Genomic DNA, 26,149 nt, shown 5'->3' with positions numbered 1-26,149 from the left:
GGTGTATGAACTCTGCAGTGGGTATGAGTATGTACTCACATGAGCGGTATCCTGTATGGCATTCTGTTGGTGTGCTCCCATTCCGGAGAGGACAAGTAATGCGAGAATAGCAAAGCTGACAGTACACCGACTAAGCAGAAACACAATGCTGGATGCAAGACCGTAACCATAAAAACATTTATTTATTAGAGCAGGGGTACACAAACTTTTTCCCTTGCACCCCCCCCTTCTGGCTCTACCCCCTGCTCGCACCCCCCAACCCCCTCCTTATCTTGGCTCCAGTTTTCTGACATCACAACGTCATTTGACTCCGCCAGAAGACGTCTGAGCCAAGGTAAGCAAACTTAGAGGCCTTAGCCACTCCCCCGACATTTAATTTAAATGCCTTTGTGAAGAGCGCGGGGCCTCTGTAAGCACCGCGCCCCCCAGAAAATCTTGTGCGCCCAATTTGCGCACCCCTGCATTAAAGCATAGATTTACATAAAAGACAACAATCCTCTGACGCGTTTCACGCCCCTTGGTGCTTTATCAAAGAAACTTCCATCCTTTCATGAAACTGAAGAACATTAGTAACTTTGAATGATAAAATATTGTGTTTGGTGGAGACGATTATACCTGATCAGATTAAAGTCACAAAGGACGGACTTTGTTAGTGGTTTCACAACATAATCCGCATATTTTATATGGCATGTACTGCACACTGCCAGAGGGACTTGCAATGCATTCTAAAGCAATACAGTGCAGTGATTGCAGAAATTATAGATGCAGAATTCCCTTCTCTGTGGCATAGCCACAAGCCTTTAACAATCAGTACAGCCAGAGAAAACATTTTCTCTGGTGGTTTACTTAAAGTGCAAGGCCATGGTTTTTAATGAAAGCAAAACAGACTTTTTTTTTTTTTTTAATATTCTCCTGCTGAAGACAATCAGGGGCCATTCTGCATATTTTATTTTTTTTACTTTGAATAATATTAGGTTTCAAAAGTGAATAAAATGCATAAACAGGAAGAGACTCATAATGAAAACTCGAGTTTCCAATCCGGATCCCGAGGCGCACGGTGAATAATTCATGGGGATAAGAGTTTGTTGACATCGCCCAAAAAGGCTCTTACATAATTTAGGTGTATCATTAGGTATAATGAATGTGGGACTTGTCCAGGTTCAAATTGAAAATATGAAATAGGGAGGAACCTCTGGATCTTAATAGAGTTTTTATTTGCTCAACATTTTTATAATCTATTAATTATGACCAGATCAATATTTCCTATGATGAATATCAAACTTTAGAGCAGATTGTAGGTTTATAAAAAATTAAATTAAAAAAATGTTCAATTAAAAGTGAACTTCCTCTCTTGATGTATTGAAAGATTAAAGAGTTTACATCCTTAACTGGGATGTTTTAAATTAATGCAATGCTTTGCTTGCAATTTAAAATGAAATAATTAGGTGCGGAGTTCAATAAATCCGGTTGCTGCCTGTCATTCCTACTAAACCACTGGGTATGGGAAAGGTACAGAATCGGTGACCTGCGCCCATATTTATTAAGCAGTGCTATGCCATGGGACGCCTCCTGCCACTAGAAGAACATCCCATTCCCTTGCATGTACGATTAGGTGTCTTCCAGTGGAGGGTGAGGTCTTCTGACGTAACACAGCTAAGTAAATATGGGCTTATGAGTCTTTCTTTAACGTACAGTGAGAGAAAGCACTGTTGGTGCTATATAAATAAAAAATATACATGCATACATTCGTGGGGTTTTCCACAAACCCTCACTGCTGGCTCCCAATGTGGAACCCTGATGTCTGCATCCCCAGCAGACACATTTGTTGTCTGGGAAGGCCTAGAAGATTAGAATCCCAGGTTACAGGATCATTGAGTACATCAAATAAACATCGATGCAGATTTGATCTGATTTCGTTTTCTTTAAGGTAGTGAAGGATATCTGGGGCGCTCCCTCTAATTATCAATTGAAAATTAAACAGATAGTACGCCTGACAGTCCTTGTCTTAAAATGCAAAGTATACATACAGATAAAAACCAAATGGTACAATACTAGCCCGATATGTGTCGCTGCTCAACCCAAACTGGATCCTTTGGGGATCCTCGTGGAACAGTAGAAATGGAGTGAGGGGAGCGCAGAAAGAAAATGGGGTTCCACCGCGAGGACGCTAGTCGTCAAACTACGCGAACACCCCCCACAGAGGGAAAAGATTCAGGAGGAAAGATTTTCTTCTGAGTAAAGGAGGGATTACAGGCTACAAAGAGATCACTTTGTGAGACACCTGGCCGTGTGAGCACATCACCTGTATTGATATTATACATACCCCCATTACCCTGAGAACTGAGATTTCACACATCAAAACAATATTGTTACTAACTACTTACTGTTCATTTTCGCTTTCTTTAAGCCATTCACTGCCAGAGAGGCCTGCGACACATGGTCCAGGACTTTTGGTCGCTGCCGTTTTGCCGCAACCCAATTTTCGCTGGCATTTAGCTGCCACTCACCTCGCCAACGGGGCATCTTACCAAACCTTACCCAAAAACCCCAAATCTTAACCCCGTAATACTAATGCTACCCTCTACCCTAAAAACCTTAATCCCTCTCCATAAATCCTCTTCCAACCTTTTTTGAGGTAAGAAACCCCATAATTATATTATGAAATTCAGTGGAAACCCATTGTAAGGACCCCCAACCCTCTCTAATAGCGCGTCTGAGATCAGATGCATTATAAGGAACCCCAACCCTCTCTAATACTGCGTCTGAGTTCAGATGCAATGTAAGGAACCCCAACCTTCTCTAATAGCGTGTCTGAGATCAGATGCATTGTAAGGAACCCCAACCCTCTCTAATAGCGCGTCTGAGATCAGATGCATTGTAAGGAACCCAAACCCTCTCTAATAGCGCGTCTGAGATCAGATGCATTGTAAGGACCCCCAACCCTCTCTAATAGCGCATCTGAGATCAGATGCATTGTAAATTCTTCTGTATTTGGTACAATTTTCAAATGACCTGAAAATTGCAGGGAAATCTTTAGGGATGCTCAGGGAACCCCTGTTAAAAAACACTGCCCTGAGACCCTTCCCCTAAAAACCTTAACCCTCTACCCTTGTCCCCTTACCCTAAAACCCCTTACCCTAATCCTCCACCATAAAAACTTACCCCCTTACCCTAAAACCCCTATCCTTCACCCCCTACCCTAACCGCTAAAACCTCTTAAAGTAACGTACCTTATTAGTTGAGTGTCCACCAGTGGCGTAGTGTCCCTTGGCGACCCAATCAAATGTCCGATTCCATGCAACACCTTGCCCTGCAATGTCATATAGGCCCCTCCGGCAGTGAAGAGGTTAAGAAAGAAGTGCCACGGGAGACTAAGTGGGTAATTCTTTATTGTCCAAAGCTGCTGCAAAACTGGTAAAATAAACACAGCACCCCCACCACTATTTTTTATTCTGAAAAATTCCTGCCAGAGGGCGTTCCTCTTTGATGATGATGCAGTTACAGCTGAAGGGTTTTGAAAATAACACCCCAGTCAAATCACCCATCAAGCTATTTAGCATTTAAATAAATGCAATAATGTGGCACCCTAATAGATGGGTGCTACTGTAGCCTAATGTTTCAAAATTCATCTCTACGACGGATTAACAGACAGATACTTTTAACGTATTTCTGGAATGCCTTCCTTCCTCCTGAACAAAGAAATTGCTATGAATGTCTCTTGGCTATTTCAAAACATAATCAAATTGCAATTTAATTGTAAGGCAACAGGAAAGCTAAATTAACTCTGTGGGAACCCATAAATTCTTCAGAAGTGTAACCAGCAGAACGCCCCAAATGGTTATTTTGCCACAAGGCACAGAACATATTCTTTTTAATTTCATATTAGCAATCATCTAGTAAAACATACCTGGGCGAGCAATGACATTGTTATCACGCACTGTAATTCTGTAGAAAGATACTGAAATAAAACCCCCCTATCAAGGCAATGCATTGCATATCCCGCCAGCTGCAACAGTCTAGGAGATTTGGTTACGGCCATTTAGCCGCCACTTACCTCACCACCGAGACATCTCTCCACTGGCTGCTTTGTCACAATGTAAGCCCCTAAATTTACCCTAAAATCCCTAATCTTAAACCCTAACGCTGCCCCCCTACTCAAAAAACCTTAACCCCTTACCCTAAAATGCCATACCCTAAACCCTTTAACCCTAAAAACCTAAACCCTTTACCCAAAAAAAACCTCATCCTAATCCTTTTACCCTAAAAACACTATCCTTAAGGCCTTACCCTTAACCTCTTACCCTAAAAACCCTATCAACTCCCTGCCCTAAAACCGCATCAATTCACTTACCTTGGCAGAGTGGCTGTGGCGAATTGTCCCTCGGCGGCCAAATGTCTGATTCTGATATGCAATATGTTGCAGCCTTCTCTACAACTACACAAGTTAAAGGCACTGCAAACAGTACTACTTGTAATGCACACACAGCAGGATCACATCTCTCGCTGCATTTTTTCAGATATAGAACCATAAACAGCCCATAATGCAACAATTCAAGCATGTTTATGGTTGTGAAAATACATTTTGTGCTGTGGCAATTGGTTCTTGTTGAGTTGTTCGTAACATTCCCTATAAACTATCGCAATTGTGAATTTCTTTTGAGCATCTACTGTACTTTGCTGGTTTAGAATTTGAATAAGCTGAAGATGATCTCAAGCAGCTGTTTATATTACCGTACGGTTTTACGTATGTTTCATGCAGCTGTAAAACTCTGCAGCCCCATAAAATGATCTCGTAGTGCTCACGAGAGACCCCACAATTGTAGCTTTTAGGATTGGAGGTCCATAAATATTTTGTGATTCATCTCAGACAGTGTCATTCCCGCGGAGATAAAGGAAAGGTGTGTGTGTGTGTGTCGGTTAGGGGGTAGATTAATACGATTATTTGAAGGAATAAACCATGTAATCGTTTAATTCCAGAGAAGGAAGGAGGACGGTCAATGATGATGTCAAGCAAGGTGTTGCTGATCTGTGCAAGACTGAAAGGATTTAAATTATTTAATTACACGCTGAAACACCATTAAAAAACACATTGACCTTTAAGCTGTTTTTTTGTTTTTTTAATAAAGTGCTTAGTAAACCGATCACATATATTGTATCCTTTAGTTGTTGACATTTATCCCCATGGATGAATATTAGCAAATATATTGTTAATGTGCCAGCAGAGGTTGAGCTTCAGGAAGGAAGTGCCTAAATTATAGATTGAAGTTCAGCCCCTTAGGGGTGAGACCTTCAGTTGGTTTCCAGCCTGCTCCTGCATGGGGTTAGAGACATGTCCTCCTGGCTGGGAGGGAGACGTGCTCAGCTTCATGGGCTGAGGGCAACAAGCTACTCAAGCCAGGCCTCAATATTACCCACAGGCCAGTACCATCCAGAAGCCAGGGATCTATCCTATCAGCTGAAGCATACGCTGTAATGACATCGGCAGTGGCTGCTACAATAAAGATTATCTTCATTTATACTTCTGGTGCGGTGGCAGTCTTTTGGACATAGGTATTGGGGGTAAAGGTTGTCATGGTGGGACTGCCTTCGGCTCTGCTGAACCCACTATGTCTGGAGGTGCTGGCACCAAGAGGAGAAGAACCAGCGGATCCCCAAAAAGACTGTTCTGTTCCCCCACACTATCGCAGGCAACTCATCACTCCTGTTCCCTCGCAGGTAACCAGCACTACATCAGCAGTAGCGTTCCCAAGTTCTCCCAGAGGGGGGGGGGGGACATGTGCTACATACAGTATAGAGATGACTGTGTTACAATGACAATGTCAAGTTTTCCTGCACAGTAGATAAGCCTTTGTCAGCGTCCCTTCTGATATAAAGAAAATATGTAAGTGCTACAGAGGTGATCTCTTAGTATATCTATTCATTCTCCTATTTCCTTTTATGACTTGTATTATTGGGATTTCTTCATTATATAGGATCATTAGCTGGATGGAAATGAAACTCATTGACTGCACTCATTATTTTCTGTGAAATCCTCTGATTGTACTCGTTTCTTCACACATTAATCATTTTCTATTTCCATTTTACCATTTTCTTTGGCAGTTTCCATGGGAGTCAGACCCAGGTTACAAAGTGTCAACCAAAGTCCTGTTCTATTTTTTACTGTAATCAGTAACAGTTATGGGGTATGCTGTTCTAAAGTGGCAAATCAACTCTGAATATCCGCTGGGTTACAGCTGCATACAGTACTCACTGAAAGTTGATGACTGCGGTTGGACTGAAGAGTCAATGTGCCTTGAAGTCCAGAGGTCACTGAGCAGTGTACATTAGAGAACGTTTCAGTGCCATTCCATAACACAAAGATCATTTAAATTGAGTAATACTAAGTAGTTAGATACAGAACAGAAACCTGTAATGCAAAACAGGAGTGTTATTACACTAGGGAGATACAAAAAGAGAGAAATAGAGCTGAAAATCACTTAATGTAAGCTGATCCTGCAGCCTTAATTAGAACGTGAGACTGGAGGTCATTAAATGTGTTGCTTTTACTATGGCATGCCCCGTTGGAATAACTATGTGAATCACAGAAAATCTATAAATACTGTATAAGTCATCAATACAATTCTGATACTGACTGCCAGATCCTCTCCACAAAATCAGCATGGCCTGCAATCATTGTGAATTTCTGTAAGTTGATATTTTGTTTTAATGATGTCTTATCAATCTTTAAAAAACTAACACTGCACCTCTCACAAGATAATATAAGTTACAACTTGCACTTAGTGAAGGTGAACCTTGGTAGAGTAGGACAAACAAATTGGAGCATAAATAGAAGTCTTGAAGAAAATGGCGCACGTGGGCACTCATCTTAGCAGTGGGTGTTAGGCAGTGTGCTGCTAACTCAGAATCAGCGGGAATGCAGAAACTCCAAATTAGTAAATTGTGCCACACAAGAAAACTTCACTGGAGTCACAAAGTAACAAAAGGAGGGAGAGGGAGTAGGGGGTATGATACCATTTATTGGACCAACAAGTAGTTGGTACGTTACAAGCTTTCCACCCTGTCAGGGTCCTTCATCGGGCCCTAACCCTACCCTGAGGGTTTCAAAAGCTTGTAACAGATCAACTACTTTTTGGTCCAAATGAAGGTATCATACCCCTACTCCCTCTCCCTCCTTTGTTACTATATGGAAGAAAGGACCTGCATCGGTTCCCACCCTTCTTTGGTGTCACAAAGACAGTTCAAGTTTTTTTACTGGCAAAGGTGGAGCACACCATATTGGGGGAAATGCCCTGTGCCTTTGTTCTCCCGCAACATTCTGCTTCACCTCTACAAATAATGCAACTTAAAATGTCTTTGAGACTGTGTGCGGCAAACTATTCTTCTATAGGCTTTAGGGTTTGCTAGAGCTTTGTTGTTGATTATAGATATAATGAGGAAGAGTAGTGTAACGTCATCTTTGATCCGTGATGTTATATATCCGGTCTAACTCATGCACAGAACACAATTCATGGCCGTTACATTCCTGAAATAGCAAGGGTTTCAGTTGGAGAGAAAAACATATCGGTCATTAAGACCGACGCCTGCAAAAATCAAATGGAAGTATTTAAAAAGGAAGTATTAAAAACTATTAGCCTGTTAAATGTTTTGAATATGTCTGTTTTTTTGTTGTTACGGTTATGTTGAAGTTGAACACACAATAGTCGCTGTATGATGCTTTTGGTGAAAAGTTCACATTTTCTTTGGTCACGGACAGAATGAGGAACGCACCTTACATCTCGCATCAATGAATGGGTCCCCAGTCGTCCTCTCCTTTATAGTTATCCCTTATTCCAGGGGTGTGCAAACTGGGGGGCACCCCTGCCTTATTCTGTCAGGGTAAATAAGAGTAAAGACGTGCTGAAGCTTAGCGCCGTTTTGTGGACGTGGCCTTAATGGGGCTGATATAATAATGAAGCTTGAGTGTTTTGCATGGTGGCCAGTCTGCTTTTCCTCTTTGCACACTTCCCCTGAACAGATGCATTCACCTTCCCTGGGATGGTATCTCCTTCATTACTTTTTTGCTCCAGATATAGAATCCTGCTCTTGGAGGTTCTGAACTCTTAATTCTTCCTGACCCGGAACACAGACTCCGATGTTTTGTACTTGCAGTAATTCTTAATATATTAGTAGTTGCACAATGGCAGAATTCCTGCGGACAAATAAACTAATTTCAGCCATCTGTTTGGCACTAAGCACCGAAGGGCCTAATTAATTTGTGCTTTTCACATGTAAGCTGCTCTTTTCCTAAGAGGCAGATGTGTCATGCTATGTATTCCACACATGAAAAATGAAGGATACAGCAGACTAGAAAACAAAGTTTATTAGGGGAAAGCAGATGCTATCGAGGTGTTTCTTGACACTCATGGGTAGGTTCCTACTGTCTGTGATTAACTCTAGCAAGATAAAAATATATATATATATTTGCAATTACAGCAACCAAGATAACATGCAGTGCTGCCATAAAAATGAATTAATATTTATCACAAGCTTGGCTACAAGTGGTTAACCATATAAAATGTAATGAGAAGAGGTCAGACACAATAATCTCTAACACTGCTGCAACAAATCACAGTAGGACATCTGAAAATAAATATATAAGTGGATGATTTTGTGATTTGATGCATGTAGGGAATAGTTGAGAATATGTCAACAACCAGTCAACAAATCTGAATAACAAAAAGGACACATATTTTTTACAGCTCGATATGAAAACCTGTTTCTGCCTCCTGATATTGTATACAGTAATGACATGCTTCTAGGGTACTGTATTTGTCTTAGTGTTAATGTCTAAGCACCTAAAAACGTGATTAAATCTGCTCGCAACGTGAGCGCAACGTAATCTGAAGCAGGAACAGGCGTTATGTTCTTGGAGTTAAACACTTATCCTCAAAGCTAATTCTATGCAACATCAACGGCCGTTCTACATCTTATTAGCATCGAGTTAACGTCATGTTATTGTAGCATAACACTGTCTTATCTTCTAATAATGCAACCTTCAATACTTCTACTACGCTCCAGACCCTGAAATAGGTATTTAACCCAAGTTGAGCTAGAGAGGAGCGGGGAATAACCCTGGGAAATAAACATTTCCAGCTATTCGAACATTATAAAGAAACTGGGAGGAGTGGTATTTCATAAGTCGGAAGTAAGAGTCACGAGCAGAAAATTGTTTGGGGCTTCTGAGAACACTAATGATGATAGAGACTCAGGAAGGAAAATCAGGGGAAAGGTATTAGACAGAGCAGAATCAAAAGTAACCCAGGGTCATTCAGAGGTATATCAAGCAAGGTAACATGAGGGGTTAGGCAAAGCAAAGTCCAGTACAAATCCAAGGTCATACACAATAGAGCAGGCAAGGTACTTGAGGGGTTAAGCAAGGCAAAGTCTACAGCAGATCCAAAGCCATAAGCAAGAGAAGCAGGCAGAATTCTTAGCTGGCAGGAGACGGGTACAGAGACATGAACTGAAGAGAAAACCAAAGTTGCAACACAAGGGAGTGAGAAACTTCCTGGTCTTTAAATAGAGTTCAATCAGGAAGTGGGATAGTTTTATGTTGCAATGGCTCTGGGAGTTGTAGTTCTTCTCCTGTGCCCCCAGCCTGGTGCACACTTGCAATATTGCAGCCAGAATTATCTCTGATACTGCATATCCTGGCTAATCGCCGATGCACAGGTCTTTGCAAGGTGCAAATAGACATCTGTCTGTAATTGTATGTGTCACTAATTAAAAACATTTATTATGCTTCAAATTAAGTAATTTTTTACTCATGTTAAAGAAAGAGGTGCGTATGACGATTGTAATGTTGTAATGTAAGACTAGCCAAAAATTACACAATACTCCTTGAGAAAGCGCTGTAAAAGCGTGAAACGCGTGGGAGTGCTATCCCCCTGTTTTGTTGTAGTATGTTCATTTGTTTTTATGTAGTTTAATTAAAAATATATATATTTTCATCATCCCGGTGAGTTCTGGAGTGCTTTCGTATCGTTTTTGCATCCAGCCCATCCTACGTTGATCTTATGCAAAAATAAAACAGAACCACTAAAATGGTTTAATGTCTACATAGTATGAATGATTGCAGTGCTGGAAACATCTGTCCATCCATGTGTTTATTCCCTCAGTATGTATACCTTAGAGAAAAACGTGATTATTTCAAAACACTTTTGCTGTCACAATTTCCCCTACACCTGTCTGTGTGTAAACACCTTTAGGCATTACTGGCTGGAGCAAAAGATGTCCATTTGCCAGTACTGAATTTTAAATGACTTCTGGATAGAGAAAGGTTTACACTGCCGATTAATCACGCAAAATATGTTTAGCCCAGTGACAGATTGTGTTACACCTGTGAGACAGCATTTGAATACCATCCTGAAGATGAAACCACAGATGCTTAGTTACATTATAAATGAATTCCCAAATCCTCCAACCTGGGTAAATCAAACCAGTAAATGCATCTGGATGATGTGTTTTCAAAAATGAGCAAACCAGTTTCATGTCCGATAGTGTACTGTGGCAATCATCATGAAGATTGCTGTGATATTCAGAAAGAAAGACTGCTGTGTTAATTCACTTACATTTTGGCATTCCTGGAGGTGTTCACATAAAAAGCACAGTAATGATTATTAGAAAGGCTTCATGTGCCAATACAACACCTGTAGTTTTCTCTACACTATACAAGCCCTGCACCCATCATACTCCTGTTCAACTTTATCAAAGGGGGTACTTGTTACCTAAGAGCCATTAGTAGAATTATATTGGGCCAAAACATATCTTTTCCCCATCATCCCCAAGCATTTCAATGCTGGAGACATTGAAATACTAATTAAGGTGTCTATTTTCATTCAGGTTGATTATAATCCTTTTAAATGAATATACACAATAGAAGAACATAATAAAAGGATCCCATAAACAGGGGTTCTTAAATTTATTGTGTCCTGTGTAATTGTTTAGTTTGTTTATACCTGGAAAAACCATCATTGGTCTGGTCTGTGTTTTCCTATCTATGTAAAAACATACCCCTTATTTGAAGCTTCCTACCCAAAATTCTGTGCCCCTTGCCCCTGTCTTCTAGTCTTACTAGTATCCTCCAACCACCCCAAGCAAGCATTTCAACTGGATTTCACCAAGCCTAGTTATATCACAACCTTCTCTGTTATTACATTTTCCCACAAACACCATTATGTGTGGATACAATTTCTGATCAAAAGCACGTTCGCCCAACACAATGAATCAGTTTTGTTGCTTTGTTTTAACGTATACAGCTGTTGGGGGGGGGGGGGGAAACCTGCAAAAATTCGGTGAATTTTATACAGTACCAGAGTACAAATGAGCCAGTCTTACTTGGCAGTAAACTGATAGAAAGGTCAGAAAAAGAGGCTTCTCTAGTGGAATAAAAGCATTAAGTCATTCACACAAAGGTCATTTAGCTCTACCTGTATGAGCCTTTATCATCCATCTGACAAGGGCAACTAGATATTGATCAGTTTGATACTGTATCCTCAACAGTCACAAGCAGAGCTGTAGCGAGGTGAGAATGAAAAAAAACGTTGGGTAGACTTCTAGGAATCACAGCGTTCTGCGTTTACCTAATGTGAATTCTGCTTGGTACGTGTTTTCTTATAATCTAACCCACTTATTCTCATGTCATATACAATTACACTCTCTGCTCCCGGCATGAGGAATCTGTAAAAAGGATTTACAGAAGTTTTACTCCTGTGTTTAAAATGCTGCCAGGTGTTCCATTAAAATATCCCATTATGTACGGAGGGAAAAATGCTGCCTCACAGTCTTTTTTTTTAATATGTATATATATATATATATATATATATATATATATATATATATTATATATATATGTGTGTGTGTGTGTATATATATATATATATATATATATATATATATATATATATATATATATATATATATATATATATATATATGTGTGTATATATATATATATATGTGTGTATATATATATATATATATATATATATATATATATATATATATATATATATATATATATAAAAAATATATATATATATCATATTTACCAGCCCAAAGACCAGTAAAGGAGACAGCACACTGCATGAGATAGTCCAGAAACAATTGTATTGAAAAAACAGTTACACCATAGCCAACGTTTCGGTCCCACAGGGAGACCTTCCTCATATAAAATGAGATTGTAAAATTAATAATGATAATAGGTGAAAAATACAGCACCTTATTTATCAAATAATAGGAATCCTATTGAAAGCAATTGGATATTTCCTTTGATAAATCCGGTGTAATTATTTTGCCCCAGTTTTGTAGTCGGGAGACTTTAGTCAATGACCAACATAATTTCTTAATAACTTTCTATTTCATTAATAACTGTCGGAATTCACGATAATTACATTGGAAATTACAATCGCACAAACCAATGGTGGGATTTCACCAGTCTAAGTTGCCTACAAATATATGGAATTTCTCCAATGCTTTTGATTGCTAATTAACCAACCTTATATTCATCCTTTATCAAATTTTTGTTAATACTGTACATTTAAAGAGACAGGAGCCTGCTGAAACTATATCACGTTCTGCAGAACCTCAGTTTATGACCCCAAATTCCGTTAAACCATCTACCCTTTGATTGGGAACATTTAAGATCTGTTCATTTGAATAGCGTTTTAGTCTTAGGCCTGGGACCCGCTGCGCTCGTTGGCGCGGGCGGCTGCACGAGAGTTCCCCACCAGCAGGGGAATCCTCCCGAGCCGGTCCCGGTCCCCCCTGGCTGCACAGCTCACAACACGCTGTGACGCGTCACCCGCTACAGGATATAAGAGAATTGTGATCCCTAGCGTTGACGCATCACGTGGTGTGGCTGTCAGCCAATGAGATGGGGAGGCTTCGGGAGGAGGAGAGGCTTCGGGGAGCGGGGAGGAGTGTGGAGGGACAGCAGCGTGAGTGCCTGTCTGTGTGTGTGTGTGTGTGTGTGTGTATGTGTGTGTCTGAGTGCCTGTCTGTGTTTGTGTATGTGTGTGCCTGAGTGCGTGAGTGCCTGCCTCTGTCTGTGTGTGTGTGTATGTTTATGAGTGCGTGCGTGCGTGTGTGTGTATGTGTGTGTGTGTGTGAGAGTGCCTGCGTGTGTGTACGAGTGCCTGCGTGCGTGTGTATGAGTGCCTGTGTGTGTGTTGCTTTATTTACCTTCAATCAGCTGCTCCAGCCCGAGCCCGTGGAGGGAGGGGGGGGGGAGAGTAGTGGGTCCCTCCGCTCAAGCCACGCCCCCCCTCCCGCTCAAGCCTCCCACTCCCGCCCACCTCCCGCTCCGGCTCCCGCTCCCTACAGACCGCATATCGCGGTCTGTGTCTGTCAGCGCCCCGCCTGTCTGCAGTGCGGGAGCGCTGACGGAGGGAGCGGGGCCTTAGCCTTACTGACCAAGGAAAGACAATTCATTGCATATATCACTGAAGCTTAAGGTACAGTATGCTGCAACAGTGGAACTGTCCAACCGCTGGTTTGCACTGAATAGCAGAGGTTGTGGGTTCTGATCCCATTAGACATGACAGTACCCCCTTTCTCACAAGGTGCATTATAACTTGTTTTCTCAGTATACTGTAGGTTTTGTGGAATCCTTTTAGGAAGTGTGGGGTGTGAGTCATTTAAATATACTTTGCATATGACCCAGGTGTGCTCCTTTTTGAGCACAGGTGTCTTTCCACATGTTGTTTGAAGGGTCGTCGGGGATTCAGGAGAATCCACTTGATTCTTAACTCTTCAATCTGCCTTCGGATATCCGTGTGCGCCTTGAATTTTGACATCCTATTTTTTTCTTTCTAGGAACATCTTTTGGGTGGACCTTCACACCTTGCACTCTTCATGACTGTGGGCTAATTTATTGAAATATGGAGCAGATGGACAGTAAACCTTACCAACCGTTATCTAAAGTTAAACATGAGATGGATCTTGCCTACACAAGTTCTTCAGAGGACAGTGAAGACGATCAAAAACCTAGACAATCGTATAACTCTAGAGAAACTCTGCAAGAATACACCCAGGAAATAAGACTGAACTACAACAGCCATAGCAGCAGGAAGAGGAAAGCAGTGGAGGAGCCTAATCAAGGTACATGTTTGATACTTAAATATTGATAAAATGTTAATACATATAGTTATATTGGCTAAAGTGCATGTTGGGACTGGTAGTTGGCTTAATGTTTTATTTGTTTAATTAGTAGAAAGAGTACATATTCTTTTTAACAATCACTTTTCTTTGGTTCCTCTTTGGGATGAAGGGTTTAGTATCGCGTCTCCTTTTCTCTTCATTTAGAAAAAAGACTTACAGCATAAAAATTATGTGTATGGTTAGAAAATGCCAATGAGGGAAAACCAGTCTCATGATGTCATGGCTGTGCCCCCTAAACCCCCCCCCCCCCATCACCCCTGTCACGATCTCCTGCTCTTCACCACAGAACACAGGTCGCGGCTCAGACTGGTGCACGCTACGCCAGGCGCTCCGATGCGCGCGTGCACGATGCAAGACTTATATAGATGCTGTCTATCTGTCTCTGAATAAATATAACGAAAATAATTCAATCCGTGGATTTATTGACTGAGGTGTTATATACACCTATTTTCAGCTACCCCTGGACTATAGCCTCACTATCAGTCTTATAACATCAAACCAAACCGTGTCAACTTATTGTCGTCTATGTTAATGAAACTCTAGTCATCGTCTTGACTTCGGAGAGTCGTAGTTTGATACAGATTGTACCCAAAAAAACAACAAGACAGATCTTCATCATGTAAAACAAAAGTACAAAAAGCTTTTGAAATCTGACATGTGCTGTCCTCCTTATATGATATACTTAATGTATAATGCTAACATATGTCTTCTTCATCTGTACACATGGAGAACAGACATATTGGTGCTGTATGCAATGAAAGTGTTATTTCACATACACAGACCATATCCAGAAATGTTCCAAACTTTCCAAAATTTTATCGAAAACCTTTTCACGTTTTTTTTTTTCTTCCCGAAATCGATTTCGGGCGAAAACTGGCGAACCAGTTTGCAGCACTTTTAAGGGCTGAACGATTCTCAGAGATCACATATTTCCACCATCAATTTGCTCTATCACCAGCTGAATCGCCAAGCATTTCCTCCTCTCCAGCAAAACCCAGATTTAAGACTCTGGATGGGAGTTGGTATCATGAATCGAAATGCGTGGCAAATTTTGACAGTATTGTGACTGAGCTCTGACCGATTTTTCATTCCCCCAAAAAAGGGCCAATTTTGCAGGGTCCGTGAACATGGTGGAAAGCTTCACACATTTCTAAATACATCACTGACATTTTACAATATTCAGATGCAATGCTGGCATTGTATATCGCAAGATATATCATGATGAAATGGCTGTATCACAACATACCTTTTTGTTACAGTCACGTGTAACTTGTGTTTATTGCGACGGTATAAAGTTTTCTGGTTTTTAAAACTTCAATTAGAGATGTGCAATTTTTCTCATGGATATTTGCGAACCCGGCAAAATTTGCAGGGTTTTTATTCCACAAAACCAGCAACTGTTGCAACAATTAAAAGTCAATATACATGGCAAATTCCAACACCGAAAGAAATGGCATCAGGTAACATATTACCTGATATACTGCAATTCACATTCATGGTACTGTATTCAGAAACTGTCATTCATATTCCTACTGCAAACTGCAATTTTTGCAAAAGTCGCAACATTTTGCAATAGTTTTTTTATACTGTAATATATGTCATAGCTTCTAAACTAAATTCTGCTATTCTGTGGCTGAAATATAAGGTCTACAAATGTTCACTTATCCATAGAGCAATTGTGCAGTTAACTCAGCAGTGATTGTATGTTGATAGAACCATTAGATGGGGGAAAACTCTCTCTCGCTCTTGCCTCATATGCAAAAACACTTGGAAAACAATGTCAACTGAAATATCTTAAACAGTGTCCTAATCCCCAATGCACTATAATAATGGCAAAACTGTTGGATGTATTTTGAAAAAAAGACATCTCTGGTGTTCTGGCAAAAATCCTGCAAGCAAATGATGGGTTTTAAATGACAAATTCCATCCCCGCTTCTGTTTTTCCAAAATTGGGGTTGCCGCACTTCTGATGAAATCGCTGCAAAGACCAAATCTTTTTATAAAGCAATTTAGTCAATTCGCAGTGAGACACAAACCAAAATCATGTGCCAGTTTAAGGTTACATCACCATAAAGGATGACTGATTATTTGCACATGTGAAACCGCCGTGCCTTCATGTACAAGTCTGGCATTTACATTTGCACTTAGCTCTCCTATCCATACATATGCATATTTTCTAGTGTTTCCCAGTCTGGAAAATAGTATCATAAAATATACTGCATGTAATGATACATTACCTCTAGAATAGAACATTATGTTCTGGGTTCTGAATTTTGCATATGGTCAATGCAAATGTAAGTCTCAGAAAGTATGCAACTGAATACAATAACACTTTAATAGAAGAATTGGAATTCAGAGTTAGAATGACTGATATGAATCAGAATAAGCCCATTTTCAATGTCTTTCAAGCCTTTGTGATTTAGTTTAAGTGGCTCTGAATATGATTTATTCTAAGGGATGTCACTTTGAAGAAATACTTTAAAGTGTAATAAAATAGCTTGGGGATTTATTCAACAGAAAGTCCATGGTCTTCTCTTAGTTTTCCCTTACCAGAGAAGGGCTTTTGCTGCCCAAGAGTAGTTAGCATTCTGGAGAAATTCACTGCCCAAAGTAGAGAGCTCCATGGCATGAAATGAAAGCAGCCATCCCACCCAAAATAGAATTGTGATTCAAATAGGGATTTGAACCTTGATGTCGTCCAGAATTGAACAGCACAATTCTCGGCTCCGGGGCAGAGATGGGAAAATTATTCACCAACATTCGAATTTGCTGTTTATTTGCAAATGCAAATATTTTAAAAGTGCATTTTGGCTACATTTTTACTCATTTTTACAATACCACCAGTGGCCGCTATTCACACATTCAGAGAAAGAAAGAGACAGATGCCTGGGACATATGCTAATAGGGTCATTAGCCTAACCAATTAGCATATCTCCGAGATATCTCAGGTGTGCCCCTTTTTTGTGCACAGCTGTCTCTCCACATGTTGTTTCAGGGGATATATTTAGCACTTGGAAGTTGGGACTCAGAATTGGTGGTGGTCACATATTGCCTACAATATTGCCTGAGATACATACAGTTTTAGGTGTTGCCACGCTTCCTGATTTTTTTAAAGATGGCATCTGGAGTCTTCCAATAGGACAATACAATGTTATCCATGGTGGCTTCTTCTTGAGCCATGGTTTTGCTGCCATTTTGTTAGCCTGGGTTGAAGCGAGAACATCTGCACCTAAAACTGTAGGCCTCTTGAGAACCAGTGGATTCCCTTGGGATATGGGCGGGTGGAGCTCAGGAGGAGCCCTTGGTTCGAATCTTGTAAAAAATAAACAACTAGGATTGCTGCAACCCTTTTCTAAACTGTAAGAGCACTGCATTTCCGTAAAACAGACTGAACGTGTGGACATGTATCTTAATAGACAACGTAAAATGTATTAACTAATGTACAGACACTCACCAAACATTATTTGTGGAAGAGGAGTGTCCCTTTTGGTTTGAGCACTTGCTTTGCACTTAGAGACCATTCTTTTTAAACCTGTGACAGCTCTATTTTTGGAGTGATCCCTTATTCTCTGTGTTCTTCTGATATTAAAGCAGCAAAACGTGAAACATCCTGTGTGGTTTTTTTGAAAAATAAATTAGTTCTATAGTATTAGATAATAATGTCTGCATTATTTGTAAACTCCTAATGGCATTTGTAATGATTTGTTTTAATGTGCTGATCATCCTTTGGCTGCTGCATCAACCATTTAGAAAGTCATATCCACTTCATCTTTTGCAACAGGCTCTGACACACCTTTTTGAGCTCTGCACTTTGGCAGCAAAGTATCACCAACAGATCTGTTGCTATATTCCAAACAGCAGACTGTCTATAACTCTGAAAGCTTTAACAATAATGTGTTACGCTTAGTAATATAATGTTACATTGCAGCTGTGGCATTTCACAGACTGCAGCACATAGTCAGAAGGCAGCCATTTTGTTAGGCACACAATTAGGATTTTGATAGATTTATAACAGGAGCACCAAATGATTTTTCAGGTTAGGTAAGAATGTAAAATTATGCATTGTCACATGCTTTACATATAAAAAATAAAATAAAAATGGGGGAAGGAAATGTAGTATTGCTGCTTTAAATGTGAGTACAATCAATCTAAGGCAGGGATTCATTGTACCCATATCATAATCTGATCACGACAACGTCAGGATCAAGAGCAATAACAAGTTTGCCTCCCACTGGCTTGTTGGAAATGTAAATGAACTGCTTTTAAAGTGTGAGCAGATGTTGAACGAGGGAGTGGAGAATGCTGCATCGGGCTTGAATACATGATGATCTTGGGTTTGCTGAATAACTGCAGTGATTAGTAAATTTGACACATGCAGTACAGTAGTAGGTGTACCACAAACACAGCATCTAGTAACCCAGCAAATAATGCTTTCTCTATTTTACCTACTGTACAAATTACACAATGTTGCCTGTAAAGCATAACCGGGGTGAAATAAAAAATACCTCAATACATTGATTTGAAGAACTTTAGATTCAAAGGCCCTTTCTCAGTGTCAGTTCTGAGAGTTAGTGACCAACATGGCAGATCATAAAGTCTGCACAAGGTGAGTTGAGGCTAACACTAAGGCCAGGTCCCCCCCCCCCCCTCAGTGGCCGCTGCGGCATGCGCACCACACACACCACAGCACAGCCCTCTATGGGGCAGGCCCCAGTGGCCCTGTGTGTGTGGGTGCGCAAAGCGCTGTGACACGTACGCTGGCAGGGAAGACAAGAATGTTGTCTTCCCGTGCCGCGGTCAAATGCTCGGCGAGCAGCCACTGGAAGGGCAGATATGCCCCACTATAGCCGTGCCCCCATCATGGCTCTGCCTTCCCCCCCCTGTGCTTCCCATCACTCCCCTACAGACCACCGATCACGGCTATAGTCTGTGCACGTGCGCCAGGTCCGCGTGCAGTAGCGAGGACAGGGGCCGCAGCCTTAGGTGAAGTCTCTCAAGATGAGATATTAAGAATGAGGCAACTTAATCTAGTAGACAGTAAAAATGAGGACTGCCCACCAACATATTTCTTTATAAAATGTTTTACTAAGAAGTAATACATTGAGTGTTACCCCTTGTTTTCAAGTATGTGCTGGGCATAGAGCTATGATACATGGTTGCATTAAATGAACAGAGGTTATATATTCAATTTACAGACATTCCATGTACACTTAGAGATAGTGTACGATTATGGGCATATATAACAGTTACAAACAAGGTCAAAATGGTGTTAGAAGAGGTAGGACCGACCCAACTCAGTAACCACGCAGCGAACGGCTTTCCGCCTTTGGGGCGATGCAGATGTAGACTGAAGGGCTTCGGAATGAATTGAGCTGGGCTTTGAAATTCCTTTGTCCAGGTTCATAAACGCTGCAGGGGGTGGGGCCGAGGAAACACGTCGCAGCAACAAATCCCGGATGTTAAACCTGAGCACGTTGGTTCTGTGCAGAGGGAAGCAGTTCTAGGGGAACCCTTTCAGATGTCTGCCTTTGGGGCGACGCAGATGTAGGCTGAAGGGGTTCTGAATTAATTCAGCTGAATACCGTCTGTAAACACTAAGGATGGACAGGTTTGCTGGTTCGAAATCTGAACTTTGCCGAATTCGGTGTTTGTTGATCTCAGGCTATTAGAGAGGGTCGGGGTCCATCACAATGCATCTAATCTTGGTCACGCTATTAGGTAGGGTTGGGGGTCCTAACAATGTATCTGATCTCAGACACGCTATTAGAGAGGGTTGGGGAACCTTACAATGCATCTGATAACAGACGCACTATTATAGAGGGTTGGGGTTCCTAGCAATGCATCTGGTCTCAGACACGCTATTAGAGAGGGTTGGGGTTCCTAGCAATGCATCTGATCTCAGATACGCTATTAGAGAGGGTTGGGGAACCTTACAATGCATCTGATCTCAGACGCGCTATTAGAGAGGGTTGGGGTTCCTAACAATGCATCTGATCTCAGACCCGCTATTAGAGAGGGTTGGGGGTCCTTACAATGCATCTGATCTCAGACGCGCTATTAGAGAGGGTTGGGGTTCCTTACAATGCATCTGATCTCAGACGCGCTATTAGAGAGGGTTCGGAAACCTTACAATGCATCTGATCTCAGACACACTATTAGAGAGGGTTGGGGTTACTTACAATGCATCTGATCTCAGACACGCTATTAGAGAGGGTTGGGGTTCCTTACAATGCATCTGATCTCAGACGCGCTATTAGAGAGGGTTGGGGAACCTTACAATGCATCTGATAACAGACACGCTATTAGAGAGGGTCGGGGTTTCGCAGAATTTCACAATATAATTATAGGGTTCCTTAACTAGAGAAAGGTTGCTGTAAACAGTACAGAATGTTTTCTAAAAGCTTCGCTATAATTTCCGCCCTGCTGTAGGTAGAATTATTGTTTTAAATGCCAGCTCTTCTTTCAATGACACCATGAAATTGCCGCAGTTTATATTATAAAAGTATAATTTAGGCAATCATGACAAGGGAAACATTTTGTTCTCATTCAGTTCAATTCCTAAAAATGCAAATGCAGGTAACTGTAATGATCAGTCATTTAGTAGCCTGCTAATCTCCTAATGTATTCTTTTAATCAGAAGCAGGTTTTGTACTATATCTGGAATGGGGGGATTAATTCTCTCACTAATTGTTGAGATTTATACTTCTGACAGTTGATTAAAGGACTTACAAAAAATGCTTCAATATATTACAAGATATAGGTATGTAAAAAGTAATCAATTTATAAGTGGAAAAATAATTAACAGCGGCAGTTTACAAAAAAAGTTAAATGTTTTCCCTGTGGAAAATGTTATCATAGGTGGTACAAGAACACCGAGAACCGTGAAAACATAAAATGATAAAATAATAGTATCAACAATAACATCCCCAAAAATGTAATTAGTACCTCACTTTAAAGAATAATTACACTAATGTTTTCATTTCCATTATGAGTAATGACATTCATAGACCTGTTATCTGGGGGGGATCGGATCTGTTTGGTCATAAATCAAAATGATATTGTAACATACTATGAATAATTTATGTCATACATAGACTGTGCTAGGACACATGCAGCATTCCCCTTTTTATAGTTCGATTTTCCTATTACAATTTGCTATTGATTACAGGTTGTTGTCCTTATTATCAGGCTAATTGCATGCATTAGTTCTATTTGCAGACAGAGTCTCTGGGAGGTAACAAACACGTGAGCATCTTATTTTTTTTTAAGATTGTGAGGTCTATTTTTTGAGAACCGTGTTTATTCACTTTAGGTAATATTCCTTATTTATAAACATACAATCCCAGCAAGCTCTAACCCCAGAACTGAATTTTTTAAGTAGCAGGTTTTTGCATGTACCTGTGCAGGAGAGGTTTACTCAGACCATTCTCCCTCTACAGCAGAGGTAAATGAGAATTTTCACAGGTAGTGTTAGGACCTGCATACTGGTCATGCCGTGAGGTGGCTGCAGGCTTATAACACTTTGGCCAAAGGGTTTAACTAAATGACCCTTACTCATGAGAATACTAACATTGAAGTATTTAACTACAGTATGTATTTTATCACATTGGATGTAGCATTGGGTATTTTTGTCTTTTGTAATATTCATTATTTGTCTAATGCACAGCAATTCTATGTCACAATAGTGGTACAAGTCATGATTTCAAGATATCATGACCTCGGAGCCTGCGTTTCTGCTCCCCTGGCCCCTCCCCCTGAAACATACTTGCAAGTAAAAAAAAATCACAAATGTTCCCAGCACTCAAATGGAAAGAACAGATAGTAAATGGATCAGCCAAAAATAAGTATTTAATGGTACACGAATGATGCAAAAAAGGTCAAACAAGGACCAAAAAAGAAAGCACTATGTGCTAGGGCAGGGACAAGGACAGGGAAGGGGAAAAGGGAGAGGGGAGAGGGAAAGAAAAGGGAAACCACGGGGAGTTAATAGTCCAGGGCTGCCAGAGATCTTCGCCAACAGGTACAGCCAATTGTGCTCAAACTATGGCCTGCAGTCTCCTCGAGCCAGGCACCACACAGGCCCATCCGCGAGATGGGCCCCAGGTACCCAACGTACAATGAGCCCTGCCCACTCGCCAATCCATGCCACCTCCAGGCATTACCGTACCACTGAGCCTCATCTGGCAAGGTTGTCCCATACTTACACCCCAATGAACCGGCATCAACTGGACTATTTAACACCCTTAAACTAGCTCCTAACCAATAGACCCAACGATTTTCCAAACCTAATCTAAAGGAACATTAACTGTGTCAAACCTTGAGATAATCAAACAGAAAAAACTAAACTAACTCGGCGCCCTTATTGAGGTAAAAAACCATGATGGGTATCCTTTTTGCTACATTCGCTGGCATAACTGCCTTCCGTTGTAGCCTGCCGCACAGACACGCCTTTGCAGGAGCATTTGCCTGCGCGGTGGGCTTCCCCACAGGATGAACACTCGTGCCAGGATCTGCATCTGTTAACCTAACAATGGCTCTCATTAAAGGTCCAGCATTGACCCTTCCTATTGCCAGATGCCAGCCCGGAAGATGACCTGCTGTTGGACGCCCCTGAGAAAGGAGGCCGGCTTCTGCGTCATCATAAGCTCAATCCACAAATCTATATCTTTTGTATCCCAAGATAATTGCTTGAGGACCGCCATTTTTTTGTTAAACTCGTCTTCATACAGTCACCAATCCATCACCATATAATTCTGTTGTGTGAACCCCATCCTGTCCTTGTACTTGAACAGTGCAAGCAAAGGTGGGGAGCTTTTTTGCCAATTACCCTAGCAAGGGTGGAGAAAGAATGGAGCCACGTAGCAAATGTACAGGGGAACAGTCTTTTCTCCTTGTTCTCTTTCTTAGCCTCACCTTTCTTTATAGACCTTGCTAACGCCTCCTTGTAGCCTGACAGCAAGGGCAGTATTTCAACGTCACTCCCGCCCCCAGATTTTAACTTTAACATCCCTGGTAAATGCAACCCCCCCGGGACTGGTACCGCACATATATGTATCTTAAAACACACATCAAAAACTGTCCCCGCCTCTGCCGGGGCCCCCCATGGGACCTAGTAACAACACCACTGTCCCGCCTCCAGTAGCAGGTGTGGCTCCAATGACTACTTGCCACCGCAACACCAGGGGGAACTGCACTAGCCCCAAGTGTGGCTACTGGTGCAACACTAGGCTCTTGGACCATCACCAACCAACCTGGCTGCTCTCCTGGCTTACTCTTAGCAAGGCCACTGACACCTTCTCCTGCAGGCGACAACCCATTGCTGCAAGAATCGAACGTCGCCTTGTGTGCTAGCCTTGCTACCGACCCTCCTGCTGTAACTGCTATTTGCCAGGAAGAGCCAACGAGGAGACTCACTCCCCACTGGCACCTGGCCCTTCTCTTACTCCAGATGGGTCATTCACCGTTGAGCTCAACCTCTTGTGGCCTGTCTGCACCATGTTGTGCCTTTCTGGGGGCATAGTATGCATCCGCGTGCTGCTCCAGCGCCCATCACATGATCCTTCTCCGGCTCCACATCCACCGCTCCCTAGAGTCTCTGCCGCCCGCTCGCTTCCAGTCTGGGCAGTACCTTGCAGGACTCATCCAACGCTCATCCTGGGACCCCCATCACACCTGACAACAGTCCCTGGAGCTGCAGCGATCCTTCCTGCTGTGACCGATAAGCTGCAGTCCCTTGAGCTGCAGCCGCCTGACAATGTCCTCAAACTCCACCATGTGCTTGCAGGAAGCGCCAGTCCCAGGTCAGCAAAGAAGGAATAAAACAAGTGAGGGGCACGGAATGACTTCCCGCCTCTCAGCGCATGCCAATATATCCTACCCCTCAGCCTGATCCCTCCAGAGAGTGACAGGTAAGAGAGGCGGGGAAGAAGAGGTAGGAGGTTGGGCCTTCCGGTCATGACCGCTTGTCGCCTATGGCTCAGTGCTTTCTTTCCAGCAATTGTGCTGCTGGTTGTGTTTCCAACTACAAAAGGTTGTTTGCAAAGGTACAGCTGTAGCCAATGTTATTGGAGCCCGGGGCGCCCTCTGTGGGTGGAATGGGTGCAATAGCCCAGCCCCTGCCCACGCTTGGCTGATTCGACAGGTTGCAATTCTGTTGGCTACATCTGTAGCTATCTCTTTAATGGAGTGGCACATTATTCCAGGATTTCTTCTTTCGACTTCACTATGAAAATGTCATCACTGTATCTCTAGAGTATGAAAGATTTAATGCGATTTTAATTAAATAATTTATATGCCAGACTAATCATTAAAGGACTGGCAGAGGTAGAGTCTGTAACTCATAGCGTTATCACATTAGATATGTTGAATTAAATTGTTTATGGTTACGGTTCTGTTGGTTTTAACAACATTATACTGAAATACTGTAATCTAAACAACTACAAAATATGTTGTGTTATATAAAAGTATTATTCTAAACCATTTATGACATTAAAATACGTTCTAACATTTGTGGCCTACTGTAAGTAGGCTATGGTTTAGAAAGACAATTTAGAAAATGATCCCAGTTCTTTCAAGTAGATACTGTAACACAACCACATTTAAGACACGTAAGGGCTGATTCACAAAGCAGTGATAAAATCAGTGCTTTTGCATCCGACAATGCATTTTTTTATCGTGTTATGAGACATGAAGCCAAAAGCAGAATTCACTAAGGCCTCGTTCCAAGGTGGAAACAGGCGCGCTGGCGCTCCAGCGCTGCACCCTGCATGGCCGAGTGATTCCTGGCGTCTGGGGGCGCAGGCACGACGTGACGGAGCTGGTTCGCCCTCATCGGGCGAACCGCTCACGTGACGCGCTTGCGAGCAGCAAAATCAATTTTGCTCGCTCGGCAAGCAGCTGAGCGCCAAGCATGCCCGCCCGCCCTCTCACACAGGCCACGTGCATTGTCGCAACACGTCTAGCGTGAGCGTGTGCGCTCGCTCAGCGTCATCCCTGGACGAGGCCCAAGAAGTGAAAGCCATTTTTTAAAGTCCGATTTTAAAAATGCGCTATCGTGCGACCTGTTTTTTGTATCAGTGCTATAAATTCTATATCGCGATACTGCACTGTTATCACTGCTTTGTGAATAGCAGAGCAGGCAGTATCGTGTTATAAGGGCATTTATCGCACTTAAAACCACACATCACTGCTTTGTGAATAGGCCCCTTAGCTTCAACATCAAAGTCAAAATATATATTTTTTAGAAGATATACAGAAACCGGACAATTCATCTCAGTACATGGACGATATTTCAAAACCAGGACATGGTTAATTGATTACTTCAGGGGTTCTCAACTTCAGTCTTCAAGACCCCCAACAGGTCAGGTTTTGAGGATATCACTACTTCAGCACAGGTGGCTCAATCAGTGGCTCAGTCAATGACTGAGCCACCTGTGCTGAAGCAGGCTCTTCCACTGAGCCACTGATGGAGCCACCTGTACTGAAGCAGGCTCTTCGACAGAGACACTGATTGAGCCACCTGTGTTGAAGCAGGGATATCCCAAAAACCTGACCTATTGGGTGGTCTTGAGAACCTCTGGATTAGTTGCTTTGGGGTACATTTGTTGCAGGCACCATGTAATGAAGGACTCTTGTATCGATTACTGCATTTGTACATGACAACTGCAATGCTGGCTGCATGAAAAACATTTCATTTGTGAAAAACAAAAAACAACTGTATGATGACGTATGAAGACATCCGCATATTATAGATTATGGATTCCTTGCCCTGGGCAAGATACATTGTTTGTGAGCAATGTAACATTCAGTGGCTGGTCTGCCAGTTTTTTAGATTGGTGCGTTTTGGAGACAAAGCAGAGGGATTTAGCGGATTGTTCGCTGGCCCCATTTCCAAGTGTACATACAGAAGGAAGAAAAGAAACACTCCGAAGCGTATTTACATTGTGTCCGT

General features: G+C 41.8%; 1 protein-coding gene across 5 annotated transcripts in view; it reads left to right on the top strand.

The window, feature by feature from the left end:
• The window catches only part of TENM1 (teneurin transmembrane protein 1), a 318,544-nt gene that overhangs the window by 68,291 nt on the left and 224,104 nt on the right, over positions 1-26,149 (top strand). For 4 of the 5 annotated variants that reach the window (XM_075573424.1, XM_075573422.1, XM_075573423.1 and 1 more), the window contains exon 2: positions 13,855-14,139. In XM_075573424.1, coding sequence (XP_075429539.1) covers positions 13,920-14,139 — 220 coding nt within the window. In that variant the 5' untranslated portion in view covers positions 13,855-13,919. Of the gene's footprint in view, positions 1-5,326; positions 5,716-13,854; positions 14,140-26,149 lie in introns of those variants that run through there. The other variant, XM_075573421.1, reaches the window with a different exon arrangement.

Source organism: Ascaphus truei, chromosome 16, assembly GCF_040206685.1.
Source record: "Ascaphus truei isolate aAscTru1 chromosome 16, aAscTru1.hap1, whole genome shotgun sequence".
Classification (NCBI taxonomy): Eukaryota; Metazoa; Chordata; class Amphibia; order Anura; family Ascaphidae; genus Ascaphus; species Ascaphus truei.
Note: the sequence above shows the minus strand (reverse complement) of the source record. Positions and strands in the feature narration are given on the sequence as shown.